The sequence below is a fragment of the Scardinius erythrophthalmus genome (genome assembly GCF_964197995.2).
Source record: "Scardinius erythrophthalmus genome assembly, chromosome: 25".
NCBI classification, from domain to species: domain Eukaryota; kingdom Metazoa; phylum Chordata; class Actinopteri; order Cypriniformes; family Leuciscidae; genus Scardinius; species Scardinius erythrophthalmus.
Window position 1 is genome coordinate 25,747,528 of NC_138245.1, and position 12,707 is coordinate 25,760,234.

Sequence of the window (12,707 nt, forward strand, 5' to 3'; positions counted from 1 at the left end):
AAATGGCAAAGAAGTCTGAATCGACCAAGATCACACACAACAACCAGAGTCCAGATAATAATTTTTAGCTCGAAAACTGCGTCGCCTTCTCAACTTTAATCCCTCCTCTTTCAAACAAGGTTCGATAGATCAGAGTTAATTGACCTCCGAATTGAACTTTACAAGCGACACAAAATGTCAGCAGTACCTTTAAAATGCAAAATAATAATGATTATAATTAAAAAATCAATACTTGCCGTCTGTGTATTGACTCTATATTGGGATGAAAGAGTACACAGTGTTATACTATATCGATTAGCTTCCTCTCACTTTAGTTCAGAGCATTCAAATACCATCACATTGGTCAAATGAAGAAACAAGGAAGTTGCTAGACAAAAAGTCAGTTATAAACCTAACCTTTATAAAAAAGATTACATGGAGATGAATAGATTGATAGACATTTCCAGGTGAATACTTTGGGAGATGTTTATATCCAGGAAACTTGAGAACAATCTGTAGAGCAGCTTGCGTAATACAAATTTAGTATGTTCATTTGGAAATGAATATACAATTTTACTTTATTTTATATAAAAACCTTCATAGTTGCAGACACTTTGTTTGAACAAAATACCATCATCTTTTTAATACCTTAATTCAAGGCTTAAGAATGTAATTTATTTCAGTGAGTGATATTTACAGTGTGTTGCGTAGTGCTTTCTGCTTTGTGTATCTCACTAATGAATGTATTTGAGAAGCTATTGTACCTCTCTCTCTCTCTCTCTCTCTCTCTCTCTCTCTCTCTCTCTCTCTCTCTCTCTCTCTCTCTCTCTCTCTCTCTCTCTCTCTCTCTCTCTTTACCTATGCTGAATGAGCACACAAGCTAAGCCTATTGTTCAGTACAAGGATTAAACTCACTTGTAAATTAAGTTTTCCTGTCATTGTCCACTGGGGTGTTGGGGGAAGTTAAAAAAAGCATTGAATTATTTCCCTTTTCTCTGAATAAATCGTACATGGAGCATTGCTAAATTATGTATAGAACTTTGCTTTGCACTGTTTTTTCATCCTTTGTCTCCCTTGTAAATTTGTGAGCATAAATGATATGATAATATAGAAGTCATTACGAAAATATCTAAAGGTATGTCAAAATTGGCCATCCACATTAAACCAATTTGTATACTGTAAAGGGGGTATGTCGCACGAGACTGTCTACATTAAACCATCATGTGTAGGTCATTCAAACACAATCTGCCAGTATGAAAAATGATATTAAACTGAGTAAGGGAGTACAGGACTGGCTTTTCCAGAGATTGTGGCTATTCTGAAAAGGTGACAGTTTAACGCTTTTCCTCTCAAAAACAAAACGAACCAAACATGGCATAAACTCACTGTAAGGTTTAAAGAAATAGTTCTCTCATTTGTTGATCTCCAGGAGAATAATAATAATATGGTCGCACTGTTACATTATATAAATCATTTCATCATTCAAGCTTATTTTCCATTTCCTCCCCATTTTCTTTGCATTTTTTTCTTCTATTGTTTTCTCACTGAATGAATAATTAATATCTAGTTCAAAAGCCTCAAAGACATCAGTCCACAAAGAGTATAAAATCAGTCACATTGCACTTATGAAAGAAATGTGAAAGAAATAGCTATATATATGTATATTTTTCAGCTACGGTGACTGCTTTCACCTTTTCTGGGAAAATTATGACATTATTTTTATTTCTGTATTTTATTCCTTAAAAGTAGTTCATTAAATATATGCCTGCTGACTTGAAATTTGTAATGATATCCCACTAATTTACACCACACTACAGTCATGCTGGAAGCTTGTCAATCTTTAGTCAGAGGTTTATTCATGCTCACAGTCTGTGTGCTAGGGCTTAAAATTCACTCGGCAATGAACAAGCATTCCAGTCACTTTCTCCTACAGAAAAAAAGGGAGATCTTTCTCCATCTGTAAGTTTTCTCATATTTTCTCATTGTTTCATCACACCCTTGATCTTTCATTAACTTTAATGATGTAGACAAGATGAAGGAAATTAGTTTATTCTGGTTTGTATGCTATCGGCATGCGTTAGCTCTGTGAAAGAAAAACAGACTGGCCGCCATATTCCAAAAATCATTTGGCAACTTCCCCCATACAAGCTCGGGGAGTGATTTATTTTCAAGAATCCTTTAATAAAAATGGCAAAACAAAACAGCCCAGCAGAGATGAATCAGCACACAGCTGAAAGAGCGAGAAGGTCAGAACTCATCAGAAAATCATTTAGTCTCATTTCATCATCACTGGGAGCAAAGAACCTAACTCAAAAAGGATCATTTGTGCTAATATAATGTTTGCATCGTACAAAGCATCTAAATGGTGTCTGCAGGGCCTTTTTAAGCATGGAAGCTGTTTTGTTGTAGAGCATTTAATAAACAGTCACTAAACTGTGCTGTTTGACCAGCATTCAGCTTTGTTTTGTTTAGCTGTGGTCTACAAGACAAACCAGCACCAAACCAAGTATAATATTATACAGGGAAATTAGCATCAGCTTACATAAACATATAAAGAGGTAAACAACCATTCAGAATTTTGGGTTCAGTAAGACTAATTCAGCTCTGCCATCATAGTAATAAATTACATTTTAAAATACATTAAAATAGATAAGTTATTTTACTGTCACAACATTACTGTAGATCCTCATGCTCACTAAGGTTGCATTTATTTGATTAAATACAAATAAAAGCTGTAATTTCAAAAACATAAAAAAAAAAAAATTGAACCGACCCCAAACTTTTGAATGGGAAAGTACTTAAAATCTTTGATTTCAGTATTAGCATTGTGTCTAAAAATGAAAATTAGCCCATGATTTACTCTCCCTCAAGTCATCCTAGGTGTATATGACATTCTTCTTTCAGACGAATACAATCGGAGTTATATAAAAAAAAAAATTCCTGGCTTTTCCAAGCTTTATAATGGCAGTGAATGTCCGTTTCTGTTTAGAAGTCCATAAAAGTGCATCTATCCATCATAAAAGTGCTCTCCACGGCTCCAGGGGCTTAATAAAGGCCTTGTGAACTGAAGCGATGCGTTTGTGTAAGAAAAATATCCATATTTAAAACTTTATAAAGTAAAATAACTAGCTTCCAAACTAGCTTCTAAATACTGCATGCTGGCAAGTCCTCTGATTATAAATGCGATGTTTTCAACCTGTGTTCCCCAGTCTTGTTCCATGTTTTGCAGTCCCTTGTTATGTTTAATGTTGATTAGTCTCCCCAGGTGTTTCTTATTAGCCACGCCCCCTTGTGATCTTATTAAGCTTGTATGTCTGTGTATTTAAGCCCTGTTTAGTTCAGTCTTTAGCCCTATTTGCACGGTTTAAGCATTACCTGGTGACCTCTAGTCATTTGTAATATTTGCGGAGGTTGTCTGTGATCTTAATCCCATGTGAGGCTGAAATTTGTAAAGTAAAAATTCCCCTGCAAATGGCCTATACCATATTTCGCCGAACACCGAGGTTCTGTGATAATATTAGTCCCGTGCGAATCGGCATCTCTGTGATTTGCTGGGGTCGTAAATAATTTTTTCAAGGTTTTTGTTTTCGGTGTGCTTTTTGATCCATCTTTCGCGAAGAATGGAGGCTGCATTGCGTTGGAGTGTTTTTATAGTATTTTGGGTGCTGGGTCATATCGCTACATCAAATTAAACTCAAGAATGATTAGATGGAGATGGACATGTATAGCTGCATGCAGTAAGGAACATTCTTCTGTTTATGATATATCATACAGCTAGACCTATAATAACGACAAGACACTTCCAATCAATAGCCTACTGACATCATATCTGGGAGATAAGTCAGTAAATTTGAGTAAAATCACAGGCTTGATCCCGTGTGAATGCGCCACACGAAATTAAGATGTGGGTTGGTAATTTCTAAATCACACGAGGTCCCCATATAATACTAATCCAGTGCGAATAGGGCTTTTGTCAGTTCTCATCGTTGCAGTCTGCATTTGTATTTGTATTTGTGAAGTTTTGAGTTTATTTAATAAAAGATTTCTGCACTTGGATCCTACTTCCTCCTCTGCTTCAACCAAAAGTCAGCTTCATTGATAATAACTGAAATTTTTGAGATTGCAATGAACTGAGATGTCTGCTTTTTAGGAATTATTAAGGGAGCGCACTTTGCGCGCATTCAGTCATGTCAATGCAGGCAGTAGCCTGCTTGCTTTTATGTTAAATTATCAGTGGTTTGTGAATGATAATGCTTTAATAACAAATAATTTATCGGGAGCATTTATGCTGATGTGTAGGTGGTGGTGACACGTAGGCTAACTTGAAAGTATTTCATGCAGGTACAGAAAAAAATCTATTTATACATTTATGCGGGCGGGAGTGGGACAAAACATGAATGTTGCGGGCGGGAGCGGGAGAAGGTAACATATATGTTTGTGGAAGCAGGAAAGAATCCTGCGGGAGCGGGACTGAAAAATCCATCCCGCGCTGGTCTCTAATTTAGAACAGACACGGCCATTCATTGCCATTTTAAAGCTTGGAAGAGCCAGGACATTTTTTTTTTTTTTATGTAACTCTGATTGTATTCGTCTGAAAGAAGAAAGTCATATACACCTAGGATGACTTGAGGGCGAGTAAATCATGGGCTAATTTTCATTTTTGGGTGAACTATCCCTTTAAGGAATGTCTGACCAATATCACTGTATATGTGTGTTTGTATGTGTATATTTACAGACGTTTACAGGAAACAGTGACACAGACACAGTGGTCCAGCACAAACTCCCTCATTCAATCAGAACTCGATATATGCGTCTTCTGCCTCTTGAGGGAAGCCCCAGAGGAGGAATGGGTTTACGGCTAGAAGTCTATGGCTGCACATACAGTGAGTGATACCTTACATGAAATGATCTTTAGAAATCATGGTAGAGATTTTCCAAAGATTTTTTTATTTATTTTTTTGTAACTGAACTAATGATAAATTGTATCCCATACCACTAAAACTGACAATCGCACAAACCTTTCTGCATGTTTATATTTCATTAAGCCATTGTGTTGTATGTTTATTTAGCACTTCTCCTATTAAAGTTGGTATGAAGCGGAAATTGCTTTTCTTCCCTGTTGTGATGTATATCCAAGCGAAACAGCTTCTCAAACATACCTAATATCTGAAGTTGAACTGCATTCAAATATTCAACTCAGCTTAGTTTTCAAATCAACAGGAAGTACAAGAGCAAACAGATCTTGGAAGGTCAGAGAAAGTTCAGGCAGCGGAGGGTGTTCTGAGGGTGTTTTCAAATTCTCTTTGATCTCCTTTTCCTGTCTTCCTCAGAGTCCGACGTGGCTGACTTCGACGGTCGCAGTGCCTTACTCTACCGGTTCAACCAGAAGTCCACCAGCACAGTGAAAGATGTGATATCCCTGAGATTCCGGAGCCATCAGGCAGAAGGGGTTCTGGTTCACGGAGAGGGACAGAGAGGAGATTTCCTCACTCTGGAGCTTCAGAGAGGGAAACTCATTTTGCATCTCAATTTGGGTGAGTGGAAGAGAAGAGCAGGACACAAGATAAGCGAGAATAAGAAAGGAGTGGGATTTTTTTTCCCCAAAGGAATAGGAAATTGCTAAAGAATCTCATCCCGTATTATTCAGGATGACCTTCTATCCTTTTATTCTCACTCAAGTGTATCTTGATGGATCAGAGAGTGAAATTAGAGAAAAGTACCTGAGTATTTGCTACCCAGTACTAGTACCTGATGGATGGATGGATGGATGGATGGATGGATAGACAGTTTGGTGGAGTTTTGCTGAAGTGCCTGGCTGAATTCATTGCTTTGAGGTAGCGTTGTCAAAAGTACTGACTTCGGTACCAAGTCAGTACTGAAATTAAAAAATGCGACAATACCAGCATTTCCCTCTAGCATTTTGAGCGCTGTTGAACGGATTCTTAAATGCATCTGATTGGCCATTGTGTTCACTCGCTCAACATATATGTCTCTGATTGGCCATTGTGTTCAGGCGCTCAACATATATGTCTGTGATTGGCTACAATGATCAACGCTTCTTTGAACTTTGCCGCTCTTTACCGAGCGTTTACACACATACGCACGGGAGCATTTGAAAGCAGGCGTCTATCAGCAGATCCATCTATCAGCGGATATATCAGCCTGCTTTCAAACGCTACCGTGTGTTTCTGTGTAAGCACTCTGTGAAAAGCGTCAAAGACGTCTATTTACAACATGTTTCAGAAGCACTGATTATTGTAGCCAATCACAGACATATATGTTGAGCGCTGGAACACAATGGCCAATCAGAGGTGTTTAAGAATCCGTTCAACAGCGCTTAAAATGCTAAAGGGAAATGCATTTTTTTTTTTTCAGTACCGACTTGGTACCGAAGTCAGTACTTTTGACAACACTACTTTAAGGGTGTGTTCACACTTGGCAGGTTTTGTTCAAAACTCTGGTGCGATTGCTCTGTTAGTGCAGTTAATTTGAATAAATGTAAATTCTGCCATTAGAAGGTGCGCACTAAACAAGCGGACTGAGATATACCTGAAAAAATACCATTGTATGTGCGCACATACAACGAGTGCATTCAGCCCAAGCACACAGCATTGTTTTGGGTCATAAAAGCTCCTTTTTTTAGGTCTGGTGATAAAAATGACACTGTGAACACTACATGAACGTGGACCAAATGTATAATTTTCTATTTTGGTCCAGAAAAAAATAACTTAGAGAACCGAACTACAAGTGTGAACACACCTTTAGGTTCTAAAGTCTTTGTTCCTAGTCTCTCTTCTGCTGTCTCTGTATAGACGATGCCAAGCCTCAGTCTAGCGGCCGCTCATCTTCTGTCACGGTAGGAAGCCTGCTGGATGACCACCACTGGCACTCTGTTCAAATTGAGCGATTTAACAAACATGTCAACTTCACCGTGGATGGACACACGCAACACTTCCGCAGTCCAGGACAAGAGGACACACTGGAGATTGACTATGAGGTGTGATCTGAGTGTAAAATATTATAAATCTGAATTATTTTCATTTTGTAAATTATATGTGTCATTTGTTTAGACAACACTGAAAATGTGACTAAAGGCTATCCCTAATACACAGCAAACACTGACACAAATAAATATTAACAAATGTTTTCTTGTTATAACAAAACAGAACAAAAAGAAGAAAAGAATTAGGTCTATTACTGTGACATGCATTAAGATATCCCACTCCCTTGTTATCTGAAACCACATTTTATACAAAACATTTTAGTCAATCACTGTCACTGAAAACTTATGAAAGCCTGAAACAAAGTACCATAGAGAACAGAGTCAATGATTCCAGGAATCTCAGCACAGGTATGTGCAAAATCTAAATCGCTGTCCATAATTTTGCAAGCAACTGTTTATAAAGAAAATGTGTGCACAATATTGGAACTATTTCCATTTTAAACCATGAAGGCGAGCCAGTGGATATCACACAAGCAATGTGCAAACTTTGCTCTAGAGTTATGGTGGTGAAGAAGTCTCAAACCCCAGTCAATTATTCACTTAATATTTCTCTTTTGGCCCATAAGTAGTGAAATGTTTTTGAACATTTTATAAAAGCCGTGTTTTTGAAATGAGTAAGCTAATCTAATTCATCTTTTATTTTCCTCACAACACGTCGGTTATGGGGTAATGCGCAATAAAATTATTGAATAGCCTAATTTAATACATTAATTGGAAATGCCAAATCCTCTTGATAAGGCCGATAGCTGATGCTTTTGACAATATCACTGGCTATTGTCATCACACGATATCATCATCTACCGGCGCAACCTGGCACAGGGATTATCGCAGGGCCCTTCAACAAGCGCCCCGACCAAGTGTTTCCCTATACTTTAATCTTTATTTTTGTCCCACATTTTTCTGTCCTTTTCCACCTTTTCATATCTTCAACCTCCAACATATCTTCCATTTTTCCATTTATTCTTTTGTGTGTATACGTGATTATTTCAAACATGAGAGCACACAGCCCAAATGCTTAAATGATTAATCGGTTCAATATTGAATGAAAATTGATACCATTTATTATAGATTAACCTCGTTACAAACAGCTAAAATATTTACCACTTTCCTTTTCTCTCTATTTTCTCTTTTCTTTGTTCATTTAAAGAGCTTCCAATGTTAACAAGGGAAGCAAAGTTAGAATTTTTCTGGTATATAACAGGCCTATATATTCTATTTAAAATTCTTATAAAATTGCCCTCAGAAGTGTTCTCTGCTATGCAAACTGTATTGTTACTAATCTCTGGGATATGTGGTTGTTTTTGTGTGTTTGTGTGTATGTGTGTGTGTTTCTGTGTTTGTCTGTCCTTATTCAAGCTCAGTTTCGGAGGAATCCCTTTGCCTGGCAAGCCTGGGACGTTTCTCCATGAAAATTTCCATGGCTGCATAGAGAACCTAAACTACAATGGTGTCAATGTCATTGACATGGCAAAGAGACGGAAGCCACAGATCTATACCGTGGTAAGTTTGAAGTTTTACAAGTGCTAGTGTTACTGTAAATACCACTTTTTAATATGCCTATATTGTGAGAATCAATGACACTTTAGCTAGTTAGTTTGAAGACTTCAAATCCCACTCTTTGTGAAGGATGTGAAATCTTGCTGGTCACAAGGCAATGTGAGACTAAAGCATAGATTTGTTGATGGGTTTTTTTTTTGTATTGTGTCATTTAAACAACTTTATTCACACAAAGTCATTTATATCCAATACAATTTGCAACAGTGTCACTTTGTAAATCACAGTAGCTCTGTGTGTTCTTCTAAGAGTGTGCTTTTGCAATTGTGTGAAGTTGTGTGCATCACACCATAAAAGAGCTCTCTTTCCCTAATTAAGAGGCTGTGATGTCTTTCCTCTTGTCCATTTCTCTCTCGCTCTCTCCTGATGGTCTAATACACTTATCACAGACAGGGAAAAAAATCATTTTTTCTTACCCTCCCTCTTGTCAGAGGCATTTTAAGACAACGATCTTACTTACCAGCTTATTGCAAAACATTCCAAAGTCCAAGAGTTCACTGACTGAATGATGTTTATGCAGTGCTATAGCTATTTTTTGTGCTATAGCTACTTTCAAAACTATTTGAGAACTTCAATTTCACATTGGTCCTCAAAACAAAAGTTAAATTAAACATAGCACCGCCGCGTTCATGTACACAATGGGCTTCCATGCTCATGTTGTAAATAGGAAACCTAAATGTTTCATCATTAAAGTGTTGAGAGGTATTGATTTATAGCAGAATTTTTTTCAATTTTGAGGTCTCCTTTGGGTTTTTTAACTCCATTGGGTCCTTAAAGTCTTAAAATAGGTTTGATCAAAAATTATCATTCAAAAAAAAATTACATCTTAAATAGTACAACACAAATCTTAATGATAATTTTAAAAGGTCTTAAATTTGGAGAAAAACATTAATCACTATACGGCTTAATGTGATTATTAAACTTAAACTATAGATAAAATATTTTGTCTAGATATTAATGGTATTTTTGTTACACATTAAACTGGCATGTATGTGGCTTTCTTTTCTTTTTAATGTAAACTATTGGGGCTTCTCTTTGGTCTGCCCTATCACAGTAAGAAAAGACTAACACCACTATTCATAATGTTCCATATATAGGTAGACTATTGGCACAATCATCTGATTATTGCTTACTTTATTTCTTGTTTTTCATAATACCTCCAATATGTATATTTTTATAAGTTACATTATGGGACCCCAGGGGGTCCACAGACCCCAGTTTGAGAGATGCTGAACTATAGAGTTTTAAAATGTTCGCTAAGATGGAAGAAACTGCCAGCACACATTGCTATTGCTTCAATAATTCACTTGCTATGTGCCCACGCCCAACATCAGTATGATTTAGTATGACTCTTTGTTTCCATCTTTTCATTGTCCTTTCCTTTTTAATTCTGCTCTCCACATATTCATCACTTCATTCTCTTTCATATTTTCTTCTTCTCTCTCTCTTCCTTACTAAGGGAAATGTGACATTCTCCTGCTCTGAGTCTTCGTCAGTCGCTGTGACATTCCTCAGTTCCTCAGGCAGCTTCCTGGCGCTCCCTGCAGATTATTTTACAGAGGGTCTCACTGTACGCCTTCAGTTCCGCACGTGGAATCAGGAAGGGCTGCTGTTCTCAGTCCCTCTCTCTCATGATCCTGACCCCACTAACCTGCTTCTGCAGCTCAGCCAGACCCGGCTACTCCTCTCTATCTCTGGAGGGCCACAAAACTCTGCTCAGGTTTTCAGTGGTAAGATATGTAGGAGCAATAGCATTTCATTTGTTAATACATTTTTAGATATTGTATACTGATTAAGTGTTGATGCAGATGATTACGTGATTCATTTATCACAGCTTTCATTCTGAGGCTGGGCAGACTGCCTTGTTATGCCTGTACTGTTTGTGTTTCAGGTCAGAATTTGAGTGATGGACAGTGGCATTCCATAGCCGTTGAGGTCAAGGGTCAAAAAGTATCTTTAACAGTCAACAATCAGAAGCCTGTCTCCATGGAAATCATTGGCCTTAGCCAGAACGTGCAAAAAACAACCATCTACATTGGAGGTATAGCTTTAGAAATGGAAATAGCTATAGGATAATAGTTTATCCTGATTCTTGGAACGAGTTACTGGCTATATTCAAATTCAGGGATGATTACTTATTTTGATCTCCTTTCTTAACTAGCCTTATGGCTACGGGCAAAAAGCAGTTATTACCCAAAACATTATCCTGAATGCAAAGAACAATTTTCTTCTGCCTTATTATCTCTAACCTCCATCAACTGAACGTTCCTCATATTCCTGAATGAAATACAGGTTTGGAAAGCTGAGATCATTCTTAGGGTCCATTCATTTCACACGCACAGCTGTTATTCCCAAACCACCTCCTTTTTTTCTTGGAGGTTTTTTTTTCTTTTTAGTTTATTCATGCAGCTCTAACCACATTCAATTTCTGTAGAGGATAAATGCATTTTCTTCAATGCTGTTATTGAAATCTCTGACTCAAACTTTCAACGTCTTAACTAAGACCTCTAAATCTCTCATTTTGCTTACTTTTCAGACAATGCAGTCCTGCTGAGATTGTATAAGCTGCTTTGCAGAGATTTGTCTTTATGCAACTTGGTATTAGTTGTGGATGTTGTTTTTGATTTAAAAGCCAGTAAGTTGGACTTTTCCATTATTTTAGGCTGCCCTTTATTCCAGAGCAATTTCATCTGTGAGAACCCCAGCAGAGGATTTCAGGGCTGCTTTCGTCTCCTGTTCATCAACAACCATCCGGTCAACTTCCTTCAGATTCAGCAGGAAAGCCTGAGCAACTTTAGCCAGCTTAGCTTTGATGTTTGCAACATACAAGACAGGTCAGTTTTCCCCATTGATTTCTTGCTCACACAGTTTTCTTACTACTTTTATGTGAATCATTATGCATGACATAAAAACTTTAGTGATCAGCTATATAATTTGGCTCATAACCAGGCCCAGATAGAATTTATTTGCCTTTTCTATGCTAGTTTTGGAGGAAAATCTATTAATGGAATAGAATTAACAGTTAATGAAATGAGTTAAACAAAGCTCGGAGTGATACACTCTCTTTTTTTAGCTTGAAGGATAACCAAATCAGTCAAAATATTCAAAAATCAAACATGCAAGTAGCAGGGAATGTGTAGAACGTTGTGAATGATGGCCATTCCAATTCTATGGAAATATTTTCAGGAGCAGATTCAATGTGGGCCAACTCATAACCTATAAGCATAGAATAATATTTAATAATAATATAGTTTGTAATAATATTACATACAATAATAATAAAAAAAGTTAGGTATGAGAAATAAAAATGGTTCTATTACAAAAACTAAAAATCTAAATAAATTATCATTTCAAATGAATGTGTTCATCCCAACAGGTGTTTGCCCAATCTGTGTGAACATGGTGGTCAATGCATCCAGTCATGGGACCAGTTTTACTGTGACTGTTTTGGAACAGGATACACAGGAGCCACTTGCCACAACTGTGAGTTATGCAAAGTCCCAAAACAGCCTATGTCTGTTTGATTACTCAGATGTGAGTTTAATTTCGCTGTTTTGCAGCACATTACTAAATAATGAATAATGTATGTACTTGGGGGTTTATTTCAGATATCACAGATGCATTGTCAGAATTAGAACTTTTTATTATAAAAAAATATTAATTATAAAAACATGAACTATAAACAAACACAAAAAGTGTTCAAAAGTTTTAGAGTGGTAGGTAATTTTCATCTACAGGTGCCACTATTGTGTGGAAGAAAGTAGCCTAAATTAAATTGGTATTAAATTTCAGTTAAGTTGGTGAGGTCCAACTTTTCACATATTTTTATTTTATTGTTCTAATAAACTATTTGTAAATGATACTTATTGGAATAGGCCAATGCTGCTTACCCTTTATCTTTAAATCATTAACATTAATTATGGCATGCATAATGCATCACTTTACACCTGCAAGTGTAACAGTGATTTGAAACTATGCACTCACCAATTTATCAATTTAATTTTGGCATCTGTGTCTATTATAGTATTTTGAGTAAGCTGTAATTATTTTCACCAGATGTATTTTTACGCTTCCTTGCTGTAATCAAATTTGTTGGATCAATATGTTCTAATCTGCCGCCACATGCATGGTTTCATCATACGCTCATGACTGTACATGTTCTCTGGAGGAG

General features: G+C 36.9%; 1 protein-coding gene across 1 annotated transcript in view; it reads left to right on the top strand.

The window, feature by feature from the left end:
* Positions 1 to 12,707, top strand: part of cntnap5l (contactin associated protein family member 5 like) — a 78,884-nt gene that overhangs the window by 40,401 nt on the left and 25,776 nt on the right. Inside the window, exons 4-11 of the mRNA XM_081357393.1 lie at positions 4,715 to 4,862; positions 5,310 to 5,513; positions 6,792 to 6,976; positions 8,339 to 8,482; positions 9,996 to 10,266; positions 10,428 to 10,577; positions 11,199 to 11,370; positions 11,913 to 12,019. Coding sequence (XP_081213519.1) covers positions 4,715 to 4,862; positions 5,310 to 5,513; positions 6,792 to 6,976; positions 8,339 to 8,482; positions 9,996 to 10,266; positions 10,428 to 10,577; positions 11,199 to 11,370; positions 11,913 to 12,019 — 1,381 coding nt within the window. The remainder of the gene's footprint in view (positions 1 to 4,714; positions 4,863 to 5,309; positions 5,514 to 6,791; positions 6,977 to 8,338; positions 8,483 to 9,995; positions 10,267 to 10,427; positions 10,578 to 11,198; positions 11,371 to 11,912; positions 12,020 to 12,707) is intronic.